The following is a 22,005-nucleotide window of genomic DNA, read 5'->3' as shown; positions in this document are numbered from 1 at the left end:
GTGGGGGGGGGCGCGGTCGGGAGGGGGGGTTGAGGTGCACGGGAACCACCAGGCCACAGAAAGCAGACCGGACGGGTGGGGTGCATGCAATTGGGGAGAGATCCAAGAAGACGCCAAAGGGAAACCCAGGGAGAGACCGACATGTGGACCAGGGGGCCACTCACAAAGTTGTAAGAATTAAATAAATGCTAAAACAAACCATCTACGGTGAAGAGAAGGGCTTAGGCTAGGAGCCAGAGACAGTAGAAAAGGAGGGGGGGGAGGTGTCGAAAAGGAACAACGTGTGAATTGTAAATTATTTCATCCATTTCTTGTACAGTATAAAAATGCAAACTTTAATTAAAATATTTATTTTTAAAAAGTCTTGAAAATAAACTTTACATATGCCATGTGGTGATGCATGCAAAGGGTTATCTTCAAGCAATAAACATCCTTTATTGTGTGCTACCAGTAGAAAAGTAAGCCTGTGGTTAAAAACCAAATGCTGCTCCAGTGATTTTCAGGGAAGGAAGCCTACCATCCTTGTCTGGTGTTGCTAAGTGACTCCAGACTCTCACTACATAGTTGACTCTTAATGCCTCCAGGCCTGCTAAGTCTGGGAAGTAAATGTGGCTTTACCATTGTCCCCCACATCCCCAGAACAAACGTTTAAAAGATTATAAAAACAGCCAAAGGCTCTTGAGCAATGACCAGACTTTTCTTCTTCCACTGCTTGTGTGTTTTTTTTTCTATTTACTTGGTTCACTGACGGGAGATAAATTCCCAAATCTTCCAGTCTCCGGATCATTGGAGACTGGACATACCCTGCAAAATGTGCTTCAGGACCTTGAAGAAGGCCCGATGCAATGATTCCATAAGAATTGTCCAGTAAGTTTGAACTTCCGATGGGCAATTCCCCTGCTCCCGGGTTCCCAGGGCACTCACAAAAGGCCTCTGACTATGAGCTAGAGTTGAAGACTTTGATAGATTCTGACATACTTACCTGGTGATACCTAGTCTGACACTTTGGTAATTATACAACTAACAACCGCAACCCCCTCTGCCACTGCTTCCCTGACCAAGCTGAATAGCCCCCAACCTGACAAACCTTCCTGACCCAAGTACCACCCTGACCCACCAATCCCCTCACTCACCCTGCCCAGCTGTCACCCTACCCACCTACTTCAGGTTGATTATCAACCTGAAAATCTTCCAACACATGCTATTGGCAGGTAGTAAGAATGAGGAAGATTCCTGGTCAGCCATTTCATATAAAGGAAGTTGGAGCCCCCACCATTATCATTCATTGCTCAAGCCTGCATCATGCATGTAAAAGTGTGTGTTGCCAAAGCAAATGGATTCCCTACTGTACCACAACCACCCCACCTTTCTCTCCAAACCTGTGTGCAGCTTTTCATAATTTCCACCTGCAATGATTCAAAATTGTTACCCATCCAAATCTATTTTAAGGATTCAACCAACAGAGTAATGGTGGTGGGTGGGATGAATTTAGTTAAAGGTGACTGAAAGGCAAGTTTTGCAGACAAACAAATTTAATGTTGGGAATGTGATTGTAGAAAAATGTAAAAATCCAATGTAATAATAAGTATTTAACTTATTCAGTCACCTACACTATCGGGAGCATGATCTTTTGGATGAGATATTAACACAAAGCCTTGTCTGCCCTTGGGTGGACATAAACGATCCCACAGTACTATTTCGAAGAAGAGCACGGAAGCTTCCAACACCACCACCTTCCCAAACACCTAGTATCCAAACCAATGTTTATTTTAAAGCCGATATTACAAAATCAGATAATCTTATCATTATAATATTCTTATTTGTGGACCTTGCTCTATGTAAACTTGGCAGCTGAGTTTCTTACATAACAGCAGTGACTATATTTCATTGTAAGCGCCAGGGTCCCGGTTCAATTCCCATTTGGGTCACTGTCTGCGAAGTCTGCACGTTCTCCCCGTGTCTGCGAGAATACCGGGCACGCCGGTTTCCTCCCATAAGTTCCAAAAGACGTGCTTTTTTGGTGAATTGGACATTCTGAATTCTCCCTCTGTGACCCGAACAGGCGCCGGAATGTGGCGACTAGAGGATTTTCACAGTAACTTCAGTGCAGTGTTAATGTAAGCCTAGTTGTGACAATAATAAAGATTATTATAAATGCTGACAGGAGAGTGAGGGAAAGATGTGTTTTGTGTTTATTATTAAATCACTTTTGCATTTCCTGAGGTCATAAAAGGTGCTATATACCTGTAAGGTACTTTCTTTGAAATAGTCGCCTTGATCATGGGTCATATTTAGGACTTTTTGTTGTTTGCATGTTGTGTTTTGAATTTCCTAAGTTTTCTAGCTCTACATATATACTCCGATTTAAAATTACATTTTTTGAAGTGCATTCAGAATTTCTCTGTTAAATATAGAATGTGAAACTCAAGGCTCAGCTGAGTTCTCAAACCATAAATTCCAAGGTGCAGACTCGGTGCCCAAATGTTCTTCTGCCTTGAATTTTGCCTATTCCAGATTTGCCTGGTAAATCTAGCAACAGCAAGAGAATGTATGTTCCAAGACAACAGCATCTACCTGCCCGGTCTTTTCCCTTAACTCCCACTTATGTCCCATCTAGCAAGGACTGCAGTAAAATTGTCAAGCAAAGCATCACCTATAATGTGTCCCACAAAGCATCTTTGACCAAGTTTACAAAGAGTTTGTAAACTAAGACTTGGCAAAAAACACCGCAACCCCTATTGCATTAGTTGATAACACTAACTATCTGGGACTGTGCTGGACTGCCCATCCCCAAACATCTGCAGTGCTCCATACGGTCAACCTCAGGACATATTTCATAGAAGTCATAATGCTGAAACGGGCAGGACAGGCCAACCTATCGAGGTTGGTATTCATCCTCCACATGAGTTCTTCCAATCCTGGTCTGTTTCCATAATCCCGTTTTCCCCTTTCCTTCAACTATCTATTCAAGTTATATTTTCTGCATCATTCACTAACTCTAGTGATGCATTCCTAAGCTTCAAAACCAAATGTTTTCCCACATGTCCTAAATTTCTCAGTTAATTTGTATCAGCGTTCCCTCATTCACACCTCATTTAACAGATTTGGGGCACGATTCAGCTGCCGTGTTGTGCCCGGTGCGGAACCGAGCCCGGAAGAATCCCAAATCAGGCTCTGTGCCAGGCCGATCATGAATCACCTGACTCGCTATGCCTGGTGCGATCAGATAATATTTAAATGAGCCATTAGGGTCAGAAGCCGTTAGAGTGCTCTGGGTGGTCAGGGACAGGGCAGGATAGTACACTGGCACTCCCCTTGGCACCCGAGAACACTGGCAGTGCCACCATGCACTGCCAGGGTATCTGGTTGGCACTGCTGGGGTACCCGGTTGGCACTGCTGGGGTGCCTGGTTGGTGCTGCACGGGTCCCAGGTTGGCAATGCCAAGGGCCGGAGTCTGAGGTAGGGCCATGCCCATGAAAGGGGGGTTGAGGGGTGTATGAAGTAGCCGCAGAACGGTTGGGGTTGTGAACATGTGGGGGAGGGGGGGGGGGGCGGTGCAGAGGTATGGAGATCAGGGCAGCCTTTTAAATTGGTGTCCCGATCTCTGAGGAGCTGGTTTTGGTGGCATGTTCATAGGGCGGGATTTACCAAGCAATCCACCACATGTTTTTTGACAGTGGAGGCGGCCTGCTGGTGGGATTTTCTGGTCCTGCCATTGTCAACAGGATTTCCCGTTGACTGCACCCCTTGTTGCTGGGAAACCCATATGACGTTGGTGGGTCTGGAATATCCCGCCGGAGTGAACAGCCGGTAAATCCCACCCACAGTTTCTCTCAAAACACAGCAGAGGTAGATTCATATCCTTCAGATTATACCCGTTGACATATTTCTTCTCAGCAATTTTTATTTTTTTTAAACATGGCTTGCTATAATCTGTATTTTGGCGGAGTACCAAATCATCCTGATCGGTATAATTATTTGTTTTTAAACTGGTGATAAGTATAGAAACTGTTTAAATTGTGTGCTGTAAGTTCTATGTGAGAAGCTACTAGAATGAAATAATAGTTTTTGTATGAAGAATATTCAGCATTAAAAGTTTCAACTGTATAATTTTGCTTTCACTTTTAAATTTAATTCACAGCTACGCATATTAAATGTTCTACATTATTTGATGTTCATTTAAACTATGTGTTCCATTTTAATCAGGTTGCTGGGATGGGTAATCTGCTTAAGGTCCTAACCAGGGAGATTGAAAACTATCCGCATTTTTTCCTGGATTTTGAAAGTAAGTTGTACTACCGGGCAGCAACGGACTCGTAAGCCTAAGCTTCAGCTGTTTTAAATCACTCAATGTGGTTGAGGAACAAAATACTTCTCGAAATCATTCACTTCTCCCAGCAGAGCAAAGTTGATGGCATATTTCCCCTCAAAAGTCTTTAATATTCACCACATAGTACATCTTTCTCTTCCCTTTCTTCTCTTTCAGGAACCAAATGGGGAATCTTCTAAAAGTTCTCACTTGTACAGAGTTTGATCAAGGGCCAAATTTTTTTCTTGACTTTGAAAGTGAGAATAGACTCTTGTTTGGCTTTTACCATAAAACCACTCTGCATGTGCCTGTAGCATAGAAGACATTGGGGTGTGAAAGGAACTAAAATGGTTTTCTTCATCTACAATAATGCACCTTCCCTAAATCTGTTCTCATTTGGCACTTGCTTCACTATTACTTGGCACTCCAACCAAGGTCAATAATAGAACTTCTAATATAAAAGGAACCCAAACCAGTTTACCAGTTTAGTGAAGGTGCTATTGTGGTAATGGTCATTTGAACTGGAAGTTAATCTGACTGTTTAATGAAAACTACCAAATGAAAGACTTGGCACCTGGATTGTATGCAACTAAAAATAGCTTCCTTTCATTAAAATTAGAAACTTTCACTCCATTGATTGGGCATGCAATTTTAAAGTTTATGGCTTTCACCTCATTAAATAGCTTGCTACTTGTTAGGTCCTAGAGTAAATCAAAACGCCATTTGTCCATAATCCAGTTTATTGTTTAATTCCGAGAAAGGTGTGTTTAATTATATAACTGTGATTTTGTGAAATTCTGTAATTTTAAATTTCTATGAGGGTTTATATGTGGGAAAAGTGTTGTATGTACTCACAAGTTACTGCGCTTTATAAATTGGATAATGGTGTTGACGTACATCAGGCAGGGTTTTAAGGTCATAGAAGTAGTGGTGGTAGCATTTTATTCCTTGCATGCCTCTTGGATGACACTATGCAATGCATGATTTTTCAACTGAAATTTCTAACTCTTACAATAACTTGGGTTGGCTTCTTAGAGTCAGTGTGGAAAAATGTGCTCAACAGTGAGGCTTACCTTATGGATCTGCAGTTCTTCATTTACTACTGTATAATTTATGTAATTATGTTAGGGATTTAATTGAAGCTTCATAAAAACTTTAGACGAGATGATTAATGTACAGCTTCTAATCATCACCCAGTAAATATACATTTAAATTTAGTTTTGCTATTTATCAATATTTATTTGCAAGAGGTTTGAGTATAACAATTAGATGCCTATCAATTTTTCCACTCTGGTTATCAAATCTGCCAGCTATTATGTATTCCTGCATGATTTTAATAAGCTAGTTTTCTTTGTTAGCTATTTGGTGGTACTTTGCAGAAATCACTCATCACAGCCTATGTGGCTTGATGCTTTATACAATGTAGAGGGTTCCTTTCTATTTTAATTGGATAGAGTACTGCTTCGAAATAGACATGTACTTACTGGAATTGACCTGTTCTATACTAATCCAATAAGCTTCTCAAATTTTGGCTGTGGCCCTATTTTGTGTAGAAATTGTATTTGCAAGTAAAAATGCTTATTCACTTGTAAACTACACCCACTGCGCATTGGATACACTTTACTCCTCTCTAAAGAAATTCTAGTGCATAGATCAATTTCTTTCAATGTTTGCAAAGCTGATTTTATAAAAACGTTGTTTCATGTTGCATTTGTTCAAACACAATAGAAGAAAGCAGAAAAGGTGCCATTGCACATTGCAAATTTCATCAATTCGGCTTTTTAATTTTTCATGGGTTATACAAAGTTAATTAGTAGAAGGTGTATAGATATGTATTTAAATATATGCTCAGTTGCATTACTGGTAGATTTGTGAGGATTGGGCTACTTCTTCAACTCAGTTTAAAAATGAACAAAATAGTTATGAATAAATCAGCTCACCATGGAGTACTTTGCAAGAAGCTTGATAATCTTGTGTAGATTAATTACCATTTACGAATGGGGTTCCTGCTTTTTATCTGCCTAGTTAAATATGAAGTGCAGATTCAGAGAAGTTGGTCTCCAAGGAAGGCCAAAGGAAAGGAAGGAAAAAATAATGCTGCATGCGGCTGTGATTCTGAGCCACACATGGAGGAGGTATGCAGGCTGTGTAAAAGGAATGGTGGGTGGAGTGGGTGGCTAGAGATTGGGGAAAGTTTGCACAAGCTGACAATAGAGACATTTTTGTGACATTTAATTGTCTCTATTAGAAAAAAGGTTTACTTGCTTTATCAGATTCGGTAGGATAGGAAGCTACATTGATAAGACAGGAAAAAAGAATAATTGGCCGTGCTGTGCAGATAAGCCGATGAGTAAAAGAGTTGAAAATTATGGAGAGATCTGGCACACTAACTTTTTAATGGGGCTTTTAAAAATTGATTAGAAATAACACCATTTTATTTTGTATAATTAAGTTACTGCTCTGTTTATGTTCAGAGTTATCACCGCTTACTGTACTCTACTAGAATCTGCAGACAGCTAAAATTTGAGGTGACATCCAACATTTTTCCTGAATATTTCCTTCCACGGGAGGGTTTAAACTAGTATGGCAGGAGGGTGGGCACGGGAGCAATAGGTCAGAAGGTGAGAGCATTGAGGGAGAACTAAGGAATAGGGACAGTGGGGCTCTGAGGCAGAGCAGACAGGGAGAAGTTGCTGAACACAGCGGGTCTGGTGGCCTGAAGTGCATATGTTTTAATGCAAGAAGTATTACGGGTAAGGCAGATGAACTTAGAGCTTGGATTAGTACTTGGAACTATGATGTTGTTGCCATTACAGAGACCTGGTTGAGGGAAGGGCAGGATTGGCAGCTAAACGTTCCAGGATTTAGATGTTTCAGGCTGGATAGAGGGGGATGTAAAAGGGGTGGCGGAGTTGCGCTACTGGTTAGGGAGAATATCACAGCTGTACTGCGGGAGGACACCTCAGTGAGGCGATATGGGTAGAGATCAGGAATAAGAAGGGTGCAATCACAATGCTGGGGGTTCACTACGGCCTCCCAACAGCCAGCGGGAGATAGAAGAGCAGATAGGTAGACAGATTTTGGAAAAGAGTAAAAACAACAGGGTTGTGGTGATGGGAGACTTCAACTTCCCCAATATTGACTGGGACTCACTTCGTGCCAGGGGCTTAGACGGGGCAGAGTTTGTAAGGAGCATCCAGGAGGGCTTCTTAAAAGAATATGTAGACAGTCCAACTAGGGAAGGGGCGGTACTGGACCTGGTATTAGGGAATGAGCCCGGCCAGATGGTAGATGTTTCAGTAGGGGAGCATTTCGGTAACAGTGACCACAATTCAGTAAGTTTTAAAGTACTGGTGGACAAGGAAAAGAGTGGTCCTAGGATGAATGTGCTAAATTGGGGGAAGGCTAATTATAACAATATTAGGCGGGAACTGAAGAAGATAGATTGGGGACGGATGTTTGAGGGCAAATCAACATCTGACATGTGGGAGGCTTTCAAGTGTCAGTTGAAAGGAATTCAGGACCGGCATGTTCCCGTGAGGAAGAAGGATAAATACGGCAATTTTCGGGAACCTTGGATAACGAGAGATATTGTAGGCCTCGTCAAAAAGAAAAAGGAAGCATTTGTCAGGGCTGAAAGGCTGGGAACAGACGAAGCCTGCGTGGAATATAAGGAAAGTAGTAAGGAACTTAAGCAAGGAGTCAGGAGGGCTAGAAGGGGTCACGAAAAGTCATTGGCAAATAGGGTTAAGGAAAATCCCAAGGCTTTTTACACGTACATAAAAAGCAAGAGGGTAGCCAGGGAAAGGGTTGGCCCTCTGAAGGATAGGCAAGGAAATCTATGTGTGGAGCCAGAGGAAATGGGCGAGGTACTAAATGAATACTTTGCTTCAGTATTCACCAAAGAGAAGAAATTGGTAGATGTTGAGTCTGGAGAAGGGTGTGTAGATAACCTGGGTCACATTGAGATCCAAAAAGACGAGGTGTTGGGTGTCTTAAAAAATATTAAGGTAGATAAGTCCCCAGGGCCTAATGGGATCCACCCCAGAATACTGAAGGAGGCTGGAGAGGAAATTGCTGAGGCCGTGACAGAAATCTTTGGATCCTCACTGTCTTCAGGGGATGTCCCGGAGGACTGGAGAATAGCCAATGTTGTTCCTCTGTTTAAGAAGGGTAGCAAGGATAATCCAGGGAACTACAGGCCGGTGAGCCTTACTTCAGTGATAGGGAAATTACTGGAGAGAATTCTTCGAGACAGGATCTACTCCCATTTGGAAGCAAATGGACGTATTAGTGAGAGGCAGCATGGTTTTGTGAAGGGGAGGTCGTGTCTCACTAACTTGATAGAGTTTTTTGAGGAGGTCACAAAGATGATTGATGCAGGTAGGGCAGTGGATGTTGTCTATATGGACTTCAGTAAGGCCTTTGACAAGGTCCCTCATGGTAGACTAGTACAAAAGGTGAAGTCACACAGGATCAGGGGTGAGCTGGCAAGGTGGATACAGAACTGGCTAGGTCATAGAAGGCAGAGAGTAGCAATGGAAGGATGCTTTTCTAATTGGAGGGCTGTGACCAGTGGTGTTCCACAGGGATCAGTGCTGGGACCTTTGCTGTTTGTAGTATATATAAATGATTTGGAGGAAAATGTAACTGGTCTGATTAGTAAGTTTGCAGACGACACAAAGGTTGGTGGAATTGCGGATAGCGATGAGGACTGTCAGAGGATACAGCAGGATTTAGATTGTTTGGAGACTTGGGCGGAGAGATGGCAGATGGAGTTTAATCCGGACAAATGTGAGGTAATGCATTTTGGAAGGTCTAATGCAGGTAGGGAATATACAGTGAATGGTAGAACCCTCAAGAGTATTGAAAGTCAAAGAGATCTAGGAGTACAGGTCCACAGGTCACTGAACGGGGCAACACAGGTGGAGAAGGTAGTCAAGAAGGCATATGGCATGCTTTCCTTCATTGGCCGGGGCATTGAGTATAAGAATTGGCAAGTCATGTTGCAGCTGTATAGAACCTTAGTTAGGCCATTTGTGGTCATGTTTTGTGGTCATTTAAACACCAGTCATATTCTTGTGAGTTGTCAGTCTAGGGTTTAAAATAATTAGCACTGCTCATTATTTCCATAGGTAGAATCTTACCCGAATTTGGCGAAGTGTCAGGCTCAGACTGAAAACTGGTGTGTAAATCTCCAGATGCACAGACCAGGGGCTGGATTCTCCGATTTGGAGACTATGTCCCCATGCTGGTGTGGGAACAGTGGCGCCACGAAAACTGGTGAAAACCGGCCACCGATTCCCTGTTTTGCTGGGAGCTAGCAAGGAGGCAGTGTAGAACACCAAGCTCTAGCTGCCGATATGGCCTGGAGAATTCCCAGGTCCGTGGCCGCGCATGCGTGCAGTGACGGCTTGCAGCGGGGCCGCGCCGTGCTTCATGACGGATGCCGCTCGCGAACCCAACCCGTGAAATAGTACCCCCTCCTTCAGCCGACTCACGCGCCCTGGACCACCCCACCATAGTGCCCCCAGCCCCGAATAATGCCCCTCCTGCCGTGGATCAGCCCTCCCCCGACTGTGGCAGCGCTGGACTGAGACTGCAGCCGCCACGCTGAGTTCCCGACAGATGAGACCACGAGAGACCCATGCCATCAACAACTCGGCCGGTTGGGGACGGTGCATCGTAGGGCGGGCCTCAGCCAACGTACAGGGGCCGTGTATACGGCGCTTTTCGGGAGAAGGAGCACTGCGAAAGCGGTGCTGCCCCTGATTGCGGTGCATTCAGGGATTCTCCATCCCGACGCCGAACAAAATTTTGGTGTCGGGGATCGGAGAATCCAGCCCCAGGACATTGATTCTCCATTGCTTCAAGCTTGCGGAATTCTCCATTCCCGCTGAAGTGAATGGAGATTTGGCTGAGCATCAAATTCTCCACCCTCTATGGCAGCAGAAGCGAGATGGACTCGCAACGGAGAATCCCATCCCTGTTTTCTCTGCAGATAGAACATAGAACATACAGTGCAGAAGGAGGCCATTCGGCCCATCAAGTCTGCACCGACCCACTTAAGCCCTCACTTCCACCCGATCCCCGTGAAGCCACAGTGCTGTCCACTAGTGTTGCCCACTATTGAACCGCTTAGATAAAAATGAGTTGTCGTGGTTTACTTTTGTGGGGGGAGGCCTCAGAGCCGGCAACCGGCTCCATGGCAATCAAGGCGCCATCTTTAAATGGAATCCTGATCAGCATTGCAGCCGAACGACCCTCAGCCCCGAAAATGGAGGTATCTCCTCCCCTTCACCTCCACCCCCCAATTTGCTACTGCACCCCCAGAGGGATCCCATCGACTGCATCTCGTCTGACCTGTGAACCTCGCCAACCCATGTCACATCAGAGAGAACCATAGAATTCGTACAGTGCAGAAGGAGGCCATTTAGCCCATCGAGTCTGCACCCACCTCAGAAAGAGCACTCTGATAGGCCCACTCCCCCACCCTATCCCCACAACCCCACCCAACCTGCACATCTTTGGACATATGGGGCAATTTTGGCATGGCCCACCTAACTGGTATGAATATTTAGTGAGGGGGTATCACGTGGGCAGGTCCCACTAATAAGATTTAAATTGTTGCAAATCTATTCAAATGAGATTCATACTCATTGCGGGCGTGAACGTCTTGACGGCGCCAGCGAAGCGAGGGGAAAATCAGACACTCCGATCTCTCCGGCAAGATCTTCCGCCCGCGCCGCTTATCCCATTCACAGCGAGTGCGGTTCAAAATCGCCCCCCCCCCCCAAATCTTTTGACTGTTTTTCCAAATGGAATATTATGTAACAATATGGATATTGTATGGGAGGTAAGGGGTTAACAATTTCATGTAAATACATCTCACCACCAGATGGTGATCAAGAGCAGTCACATATATATATATCATGTGACAACCCTTGATTCGGGGAGACGGTGTTTAGGCGTCAGAGAGAATAGTTGTGTATTTGAGAGTTCTGTAGAGATAGTCTTGGAATAGTTTATTTTCGCAACCTTGTACTTGAATATGTTTGAATCAAGTTTAAGTAGTGTTAAAAAATTAGCTTTGTTAGTTTACATAGTTTGATGTTCTTTGTTCAACACTACACATTCAACACATCCAGACAAAGAAAACAGAGAACATCACACTATATGCTAAATGATGACCATAGAGCTGCAATTAAATTCAATGTTGAGTTTTAATTGAGAAAATCGCTAACTTATATTAACTGGTTAGCTCCACACAACAATATAAGGTTACCATTTGTAACAAGATTTTACAGTAAAGTTTCAGGCACGTATTCAACACAATGCGTTCCATTAAAATTAAAAAAATTTAACATGCTGTTTTCTCACTGAGAGGAAAAAGACATTTTGTGAAAATTAATTGGAATGAGTTCTGATGAAGACAAGTATCTACTGACAGCTACACTCTTTTGGTTGAATCAAAATCCTGCCATCCTGTTCAGTAGTTTAGATCCATTAGTCCCAGAGACAAAAATTGGATATTTTGATATATATGAATAAGAAAATGAAATATCTTGGCCCTACCTACCAACATTGCCATCAATAATGAATAATTAGTTTAAATTCATGTCAGATAACATTGATGTACTTAATATCAAAGAAACTAATAATTTGCATTAAAATGAAAGCAAAATACTGCGATTCTGGAATCTATAACAAGAACAGAAAATGCTCTACAGGTCTGGCAGCATCAGTGGGGTCAGAAAACGTGTGGAGAAAATGTGTGTGGGGGGGGGGGGGGGCGGGGGGGTTAACATTTTAAGTCCATATGACTCTTCAGAGAATAATAATTTGCATTATCTGAATCCCCCATGAGCTGAAAGGTCCAAAGAAACAGGTTTGCGTTCACCTTAATCTCAATATAAATGTTTAAAATTAGGTAGCTGCCATATATATTCCAAGCTTGACTACTTTTTTTTTTTACTAAACCCCAGCTGTAGCATAACAGCATTTAATTCAAAAATCACTAAGGCATTCTTGCTGGAATCTTGAGTGAATCTTACTCTTTATAAATGCACCTTAGTGTGAAATTAAGTGTTTTAGATAGCTTGCTTTATTTGACCATCAAAACTTCTCATTTATGTATAGATGCACAACCTACAGATGGAGAGCGGGAGATTTGGAATCAAGTGAATGCCGTGCTGCAGGATTCTGAAAGCATTCTAACTGAGCTGCAGGCTTATAAAGGGGCTGGACAAGAGATAAGAGATGTATGCCAGCAATGTTCACTCATATATGTGTTGATTAACTTTAAGCATGAAAGAGCAGAGTGTTGATAGTTTATTTTGATTTCTGTAGAGATTAATTACAGCATTCTACATTTATATATGGATTTATATTTATTTTCTACAGAAAATTATTGAATAAATTGGCTTTCTATTTGACTTTTTCGAAAGCTGTGCAGCCTGTTTAAAAATACTCATCACATGGTATGAAACATCTGAAGTACTATGGCTACATCTGTCCCCACAGAAGTGTGATTAGAATTGCTTATCAATGTTGTACATCTTAGGAAAATGTTCAAGTACTTTAAAATGGTGATGCTTTTTTCAGAGATTTAATGTATAGTCTACTTCTTTATAATGAATCAGTGTTGTAATGTAGGAATAAAATAGTAACATTTTTAACTTAAGAGAGCTAATATTGACATTAAAGACACATCATTTAAATGGTTGCCACAAGTTGTTAATAGGCAAAAATTCCAAGGTATGATACTGTTGTGCAATATTACTTTCTCTCTCTTTCTTCCCCCCCCCCCCCCACCCTAGGCAATTCAAAACCCCGGTGATGGTCAGCTTCAGGACAGAGCATGGAGTTCTGTGTGCCCTTTGGTTGGGAGGCTTAAAAGATTCTATGAATTCTCTATAAGATTAGGTAAGCTTTTGAATTTTCTGTCTTTTTTTGTCCCTATACCATATAGGGAAGAGAGGCTCTGCTATATTTATTTATCTGATGCTACCTAGAATGTCACACTTGATTTGCCTCAGATGGGACACATGTCATCTGATGCAATCCTACAAACCAAACTAAATAACAACTCTGCATATGATAGTCCAGAACTGTCCTGTAAGGTGAGCTTTCTGGGTGACAGCAGTGGCAAAGTCATACCTGCGTCGGGCTTTCCGCCTTGAGACTGCAGGCAAATCTCTCAGCCCTCCACGTAAATGAACATTAAACTTATCTATTGCGAGTCTGTGCGAGCATTGTTCCTGAAATTAGGAACAAGCTTAACCAAATTCACAGTCAAGTTGCACCTAAGATTCACATGCACAGCTGCATTAAAGTTGTGTTGCTGCCTTGAAACCACAACTAGTCTCATGTCTGTGCAGTTGTTTGTTATTGCTAAATCTGCTCAAACTGGAGCTTTGGAGAGCCTGGTTTCCTAATCATGGCAATTGCTGAAACTCTTTCTTTATAATTGCTTAATTTTACTTTGTGGTTAGAAAATACAAACTCCTTTCACGACTTCAATTATTATGTTCTTAACACAGAGAAAGCATTACAAAGTCTTTTGGAATCTTTGACTTATCCACCTTACACACCAACTCAACATCTGGAACGTGAGCAAGCTCTAGCCAAACAATTTGCAGAAATTCTGCATTTTACTCTCCGCTTTGACGAGCTCAAGGTTAGAAACTCAAGCTTGCCTGTGATTTTCTTTATCTTACTGAAATGCAAAGATAATGGTAAATTATAATACCCTGTTGTCTTCTCGTCCTAGATGAAAAATCCAGCCATCCAGAATGACTTTAGTTATTACAGACGTACAATTAGTCGTAACAGGATTAACAATATGCATGTGAGTAGAGTATTTTATAGGCCAAAATATAATTAGTCAAATAGGTTTATATGTCTTTGAATTTAATCCATGCTCTTTTTATTCTGATCGAGCAGCTAGATGCTGAGAATGAAGTAAACAATGAAATGGCCAACAGAATGTCCTTATTTTATGCAGAAGCAACGCCAATGCTAAAAACATTAAGTGATGCGACAACCAAATTTGTATCAGAGGTATGTTTACTAGATCAGTTCCTGGACTAATTTCTAATTTAGTAATTATTACTTTATTTTAGATCATTACGTCATCTGAGCGCTAACTGTACTTTTGCAGTTATAGAAAAGGGAGTTTGTTATTGGGCTATATCCAGAAGAAGAACTATGCAGCTATTATAACTATCAGACAACATAGAATCATAGAATTTACAGTGTAGAATGAGGCTATTCGGCCCATCAAATCTGCCCTGGCCCTTTGAAAGAGCACCGCATTTAAGCCCACACTTCCAACCTATCCCAGTAACCCCACCTAAGGGCACGTTAGCATGGCCAATCCACCTAATCTGCACATCTTTGGACTGTGGGAGGAAACCGGAGCACTCGGAGGAAACCCAGACAAACACGGGGAAAACATGCAGACTCCACACAGGCAGTGCCCCAAGCCAGGAATCGAACGTGGGACCCTGGAGCTGTGAAGCAACTGTGCTAACCAGTGTGCTCCCGTGTTGCCCACTGAGGCACAATACTTCCAGGTGGCATCCAGATTATGGTAACAGGGATTGGTTGAGTGAAAATTCATGATTCATGTGTTAGGAAGGCAAAGTAAGCAGCAAGATAATTGTCAGAAAGAGACATAACAAGTGAATTAGTAGATGAGCTATTTAAAGTTACTTTTGGGAAATTTTTATGATCTAGAAGATCACTCATCAAGGAAATATCGAGGGAACTTCAGTACGGAAGATAAATAAATATGTTTATATCATTTACACTCCAAAATATTGGGACTTTTCACAGTAACTTCATACTTGTGACAATAAAAGCTTATTATTATTATTATTATTAATAATAAAAAACTACAAATCCAATTAGTCAATGTCAGTTGTTGGATGATGTCTACCAAGGGTTGCGCGTTGCTGCCATGGGTTTTCATGTGAGTGAACGGGCTGATTTTTTACTTGCACATCTGTGGGCACAGAACAAAAAACAAAGAAAAGTACAGCACAGGAACAGACCCTTCGGCCCTCCAAGCCTGCGCCGACCATGCTGCCCGTCGAAACTAAAATCTTCCACACTTCCGGGATCCGTATCCCTCTATTGCCATCCTATACGTGTATTTGTCAAGATGCCCCTTAAACGTCACTATCGTCCCTGCTTCCACCACCTCCTCTGGCAGAGAGTTCCAGGCACCCACTACCCTCTGTGTAAAAAAAACTTGCCTCGTACATCTCCTCTAAACCTTGCCCCTCGCACCTTAAACCTATGCCCCCTAATAATTGACCCCTCTACCCTGGGAAAAAGTATCTGACTATCCGCTCTGTCTATGCCCCTCATAATTTTGTAGACCTCTATCAGGTCGCCCTGAACCTCCTTCGGTTGCCCCTTCAGGGGACAGGATATCCCACAATGCAGCAAAGGAATTGCTGATGGAATTTCCTTTTATCGCTGATACGCAGTCCAGATCTTACTGAATTATTGGAGGGTGGTGACGATAATTGCTCTGTACACTAGAGCTTCTGTTGACTTATGGAGGTCATAGTTGTCAAATGTTCATTGCCATAGTTGTAGAAATGCTGCACTGACGGAGCTGATCGATGGAGGATCTCCTCACTAATAGTGGCCTTCTGAGAGAGGTGGCTGCCAAAGTTTGCGAAATGTTCAATTTCTTCCAGAGTGTCTCCTTCAACAAATATGGGAGGTGGACTATTTGGCTGAGCAGGTGAGCATTGATATTTGAGTTTTGTTTTGACACCAGTCAAGGACAGGCTGCTTCTTTTATTCAAAATTGAAGAGATTGAGATTAGCTTGAAAATCTGGTGGAGTGGACAATGACATTGCAGGTTTACGCAAACTGCAGATCATATATATCTATGGTAGTCAATTTTGCTTTGGCATGCAGGCAACTGAGGTTAGAGTTTTCCATTTAGTAGATGTTTAATATTGATACCAGAGGGTTGCTGATCTTTGATCAGGTGAATAGCCAGGTAGATTGTAAAGCGTTGGGGGCTATTACACAGCCTTGCTTGACCCCAGTCTGGATTTTGAAATGTCTGTTTCAGATCTCCCACTCAAGACAGTTACAATCAAAGTCATTATTAAATTAACTGCAGGTTTGTGGTGAAGTTTCTTAGATATCCACATCTCTGGAGAACAATCCACAGACCCTCATGATTTACTAATTCAAATGGTGTTGATCAGGTTGATGAATGCAATCAAGAGTTTCTGATGGTGTCTAACAACATGTGCCAGCCTTTTAACATTTGTAAATCCACTAAAACAGATCATCTATTAAACTGCAGTACATTTATACAATATTTATTAGTTAACATTCCGAGTACATTTAGCAACTTCTATTCAAAATTCTAGTTATTTACAGAGGTGATGCTGTTTTCCACCAAAAAATTATGTGCATGTGTATATCCGATAAGGCTATATTGTGCAGGTGCCTATCTCTTTGAGAATTGACACACATCAATGAAAAAAAGAGCTAACAGTTAAAATATGTTGTTCACACCCTCAAAATTCATCACAGCCATCAAGTACTTTATGTTGTATTCGCTGTTGATATTTAGGAACAAACAGCAGTTAGATTGCGGACAGTAAAGCCCACAAGCCGCAGTGAGGTAGACCATCAGATCATCATTTAGTCATGTTGGTGTTTGAGGGATTAGTCTTGGTGAGGGGCTTCCATGTTTTCCTTTGTGTAGTGTCATTAGATCTTTTATATCCACTTGACCAGACGGGTCTTTGTTTTAACATCCATAAGACTGCACCATCAACAGTGTTACACTGAAATGTCAGCCTAGATTATATCCTAAACTTCTAGAGTGGGACTTGAACCTTCAGCCGCCTGACCTAAGTGTGAGTATGGCCACAGAGCCTAATTGGCAGTGAACTTTATTTGTTTGTTATAAGTCGTCAAAGGAATACTTTTTAAATCGGCGAGAAATTTCAGTAAATCCACTGTTCCAGCTTCTTTCTGTTTTATCCTGTAAAACTTATGTCTTGCAGTGAAAATCATACACTTAGCAACAGTCAATGTGAATTAGGTCTATCATATCTGTAATTTTTCTAAAGTCTGTTAAGCCTTAATTGAAAATACTTCTGCTCCCAGTGATTAGCTTCAGAATGCTCTATCATCCACATGCCTCAGACAAAACAGATACTTGTAAACAAAATTAATAAGTAAAACAAAGTATTGGTGTGAACTCCTATTATAAAAATAGAGGCCTTTCTATTTTATATAGGGCTGAATGCTCTGCCGCCCGCCGCTGGTAGCGGAGTACCAAATGCAGGGATGAATCTGAAGTAGGGCAGAAAAGTGGACCGCGCCGGGCACCAATCCCGTTGCAAAGCTCCAGATCGCCACGGACAGTGGCATCGCGGTTTATGCCCCGCACCAGCGGGAGGATGCAGACAGCTCATTCTCCAGGCCTCCAAGATGCTCCAGTCTTTGGGCCGGGATTCACGTGCGCATCGATTGATACAAGTATTTGTCAGCGTGGCCTTGATACGGTGGACTTTGCTACGGTCCTACGGGGTAAGTATTTCATGTGGGTGCTCCCAAATTCTATCGGAGGTCCCCCTTCCCTCCATATCGCAAACCTGACCACACCACACCACACTCCCATCAGATCCCCCATCAAGGCCCCATCAGGGACCCACATGAGAGACGCCCCCCCTCCCGTGAGCCCCCCCCCCCCTCCCGTGAGCCCCCCCCCCCCTCCCGCGAGCCCCCCCTGACGCGAGACCCCCCTGACACGCGACCCCCACCCCACTCACACGAGACCCCCACCCCACTCACGCGAGACCCCCACCCCCCTCACGCGAGACCCCCACCCCAATTCAGGACATGCTTATAGGTCAGCACCAGCGCCATGTGGAATTAGTGCAATTACAACGCACGCCGACGTGTGATTCGCCTGGGCCGGGATTGGCACTCGTGGACGAGTTACAGCCGCATATAAGAACTCCACCCGGACATCCGGTTACGGCTATGCCGAGGTAGGTCGCACGTTCGGCAGCTCTCGCCAGGAACGGACTTTTGGGCTCTTTAGAGGGGCCACAACGGCAATTGTTCGACGGCTCCCAGTGTGGGAAGGTGACAGCAAGGTTCCCCCGGCACTGTATGGATTGGACCAGGAGTGGAGCGGTTAAGAAAGTGATTCTGGTGCAGCGGAAAGTGCGAGGGAGGAGAAGCAAGATGGCGGCGTGGGTGGAGACCAAGCAGCGTGGGCGCAGTGTTCGCAGGAGCAGCAGGAGTTCCTGAAACGCTGCTTTGCGGAGCTGAAGACTGAAATGCTGGCACCAATGAAGGCGTCGATTGAGAAGCTTGTGGAGACCCAGAAGGCCCAAGGGGCGGCGATCCGGGAGAACGAGGACGTGATCTTGGGCCTGGCCGTGAAGGTGGAGGCGCACGAGGGGCTGCACAAGAGGTGGCAGGAAAAATTTGAGGACCTGGAGACTAGGTCGAGGAGGAAGAATCTTCGGATTCTGGGTCTCCCCGAAGGAGTGGAGGGGCCAAATGCCGAGGCATGTATGAGCACGATGCTCAATTCGCTGATGGGCGCGGGAGCTTTCCCGAGGCCCCTGGAGCTGGATGGGGCTCATTGGGTCCTGGCAAGGAGACCCAAAGCCAACGAGCCGCCAAGGGCTGTAGTGGTGAGGTTCCACCGCTTTATGGACAGAGAGTGCGTCCTGAGTTGGGCCTAAAAAGAACGGAGCAGCAGGTGGGAGAACACGGAGCTCCGAATCTACCAGGACTGGAGTGCGGAGGTGGCTAAGAAGAGAGCTGGTTTTAACCGGGCTAAGGTGGTTCTCCATCGGAATGGGGTGAAGTTCAGGGTGCTGCAGCCAGCGCGATTGTGGGTCACGTTCCAAGATCGGCACCACTATTTTGAGACACCTGATGAGGCATGGAACTTTATCCAGTCTGAAAAGTTGGACTCAAACTGAGGGTTTGTCGTGGGGGGGGTGTTTCCTGCGTTTGGGGAATGTTCTTTTTGTTTTGGTGAGGATGGGTGAATGGATTTGCTGTGGGAGAGTGTGGGCGTCGGTGTTGGAGGGGCAGGGCCCCACAGAGGAAGGGGGGGGGGGTGGAGGCCCGGGGATGGGGAGTTGGGGTAAGGCCACAAAAAAGGAGCTGCGCCAGAGGGGGCGGGGCCAGCACAGATGGAAAGCACGGGCTTTTTCCCGCGTTAGGGAAGGATGGGGGTGGGGCCGGGGAGGAAGAGCGGTGCTGGAGAGGAGCGCACACTGATTGCCAAGGGGTGGGGGGATTCTCACACTGGGGGGTTAGATGGAATGGCGGGAGAGGCTGGGGTCAGGAGGAGTCAGCTGACTTACGGGAGTGTCATGGGGAGAGCAAAATGGCTAGATGAGGATCTGGGGGGGCGGAATTGGGTTGCTGCTGCATTGGCCACAGGGGAGCTGGAAGTAGGAGAGGGGGTCGGGGCGGGGGTCTGCCGCCTGGGGGACTGGAGGGTGCGGGAGGCGCGGGCACGTGGCTGGCCTAGGAAAGGAGATGGCTAGTCGGCGGGGGGGGGGGGAAGTAGCCCCCTGATTCGACTGACAACTTGGAATGTGAGGGGCCTGAACGGGCCGGTCAAGAGGGCCCGGGTGTTCATGCACTTAAAGGGACTGAAGGCAGACGTGGTTATGCTCCAGGAGACGCATCTGAAGGTGGCAGATCAGGTTCGGCAGAGAGGGATGGGTAGTACACGTCTTTCATTCAGGGCTGGATGCGAAGAACAGAGGGGTTGCAATACTGGTGGGGAAGTGGGTGTCGTTCGAGGCACTGAATATTGTAGTGGATAATGGAGGTCGATATGCGATGGTGAGTGGTAGGTTGCAGGGGGTGCGGGTGGTACTGGTGAACGTATCTGCCCCGAATTGGGATGATGCCGGATTTATGAAACGCCTGCTGGGTCGGATTCCGGATCTGGAGGTAGGAAGCTTGATAATGGGGGGCGGGGGGGGCTTCAACACGGTGCTGGACCCAGCACTGGACCGTTCTAGGTCCAAGACGGGTAAGAGGCCGGCTGCGGCCAAGGTGCTCAGGGGGTTTATGGACCAGATGGGGGGAGTAGATCCATGGATGTTTGCCAGGCCGCTGGCCAGGGAATTTTCCTTTTTTTCCCATGTCCATAGAGCCTACTCCCGGATAGATTTTTTCATCTTGAGTAGGGCGCTAATCCCGAAAGTGGAGGGAACGGAATATTCGGCCATAGCCATCTCGGACCACGCCCCGCATTGGGTGGAGCTGGAGTTGGGGGAGGAGAGGGACCAGCGCCCGCTGTGGTGCGTCGATGTGGGATTGTTGGCGGATGAGGGGGTGTATTGAAAGATACTTGGAGGCCAACGACAACGGGGAGGTGCAGGTTGGGGTAGTCTGGGAGGCATTGAAGGCGGGGGTCAGGGGAGAGCTAATCTCAATTAGGGCCCATAGGGAGAAGAGAGAGAGGAGGGAGAGGTAGAGGTTGGTGGGAGAGATTTTAAGGGTGGACAGGAGTTATGCAGAGACCCCGAGGAGGGGCTACTTCGGGAGCGACGGAACCTCCAGACGGAATTCGACCTGATGACCACGGGGAAAGCAGAGAGGCACAGTGGAGGAAAGCGCAAGGGGCGGAGTATGAGTATGGGGAGAAGGCGAGTCGGATTCTGGCATTCGTAAGAGGGAGGCAGCGAGGGAGATTGGTGGAGTTAGGGATAGAGGGGGGAATACGGTGCGGAGTGCGGTGAGAATAAACAAGGTATTAAGGGACTTCTATGGGGATCTGTACAGGTCTGAGCCCCCAGTAGGGGAGGAGGGGATGCGATGATTCCTAGATCAGCTGACGTTCCCGAGGGTGGAGGAGGTGCAGGTAGTTGGTTTGGGGGCACCGATTGGGCTGGAGGAGCTGGTTAAAGGATTGGGGAGCATGCAGGCGGGAAGGCTCCGGGGACGGATGCGTTCCCGGTTGAATTTTATAGGAAATACCTGGACCTGCTGGGCCTGTTGCTAGTGAGGACTTTTAATAAGGCGAGGGAGGAGGGGACCTTGCCCCCGACGATGTCCAGGGCGCTGATTTCTTTGATTTTGAAGCGGGACAAAGATCCATTGCCATGTGGGTCGCATAGACCGATCTCACTCCTCAATGTTGACGCTAAGTTGCTGACGAAGGTGCTGGCTACGAGAATTGAGGACTGTGTCCCGGGGGTGATTCATGAGGACCAGACGGGATTTGTGAAGGGTAGGCAGCTAAATACTAATGTGTGGAGGCTCCTCAGTGTGATTATGATGCCCTCGGTGGAGGGGGAAGCGGAAGTAGTGGCAGCTATGGATGCGGAGAAGGCCTTTAATCTGGTGGAGTGGGAGTATCTTTGGGAAGTGTTGCGGAGGTTTGGGTTCGGGGAGGGGTTCATCAGTTGGGTCAGGCTGCTATATAGAGCCCCCGTGGCGAGTTTGGCTACGAACCGGCGGAGGTCGGAATACTTTTGGCTGTACCGGGGGACGAGGCAGGGGTGTCCCTTATCCCCCTTGTTGTTTGCACTGGCAATTGAGCCGCTGGCCATGGCACTGGGGGAGTCCAGGAAATGGAGGGGCTTGGTTCGGGGGGGGGGGGGGGGGAGAGGAACACCGGGTGTCGTTGTATGCCGATGACCTGTTGTTGTA

The 22,005-nt window shown here is 45.3% G+C and overlaps 1 protein-coding gene across 14 annotated transcripts in view; it reads left to right on the top strand.

The window, feature by feature from the left end:
- The window catches only part of LOC140410565 (CYFIP-related Rac1 interactor A), a 380,318-nt gene that overhangs the window by 313,570 nt on the left and 44,743 nt on the right, over positions 1–22,005 (top strand). For 6 of the 14 annotated variants that reach the window (XM_072498824.1, XM_072498825.1, XM_072498822.1 and 3 more), the window contains 6 exons: positions 4,208–4,286; positions 12,450–12,571; positions 13,130–13,235; positions 13,853–13,989; positions 14,083–14,160; positions 14,256–14,372. In XM_072498824.1, the coding sequence (XP_072354925.1) occupies positions 4,217–4,286; positions 12,450–12,571; positions 13,130–13,235; positions 13,853–13,989; positions 14,083–14,160; positions 14,256–14,372 (630 nt within the window). In that variant the 5' untranslated portion in view covers positions 4,208–4,216. Of the gene's footprint in view, positions 1–4,207; positions 4,287–4,487; positions 4,568–12,449; positions 12,572–13,129; positions 13,236–13,852; positions 13,990–14,082; positions 14,161–14,255; positions 14,373–22,005 lie in introns of all 14 variants that reach the window. The other 8 variants (XM_072498817.1, XM_072498814.1, XM_072498819.1 and 5 more) reach the window with 2 other exon arrangements.

The sequence above is a fragment of the Scyliorhinus torazame genome, chromosome 4, assembly GCF_047496885.1.
Source record: "Scyliorhinus torazame isolate Kashiwa2021f chromosome 4, sScyTor2.1, whole genome shotgun sequence".
NCBI lineage: Eukaryota > Metazoa > Chordata > Chondrichthyes > Carcharhiniformes > Scyliorhinidae > Scyliorhinus > Scyliorhinus torazame.
Note: the sequence above shows the minus strand (reverse complement) of the source record. Positions and strands in the feature narration are given on the sequence as shown.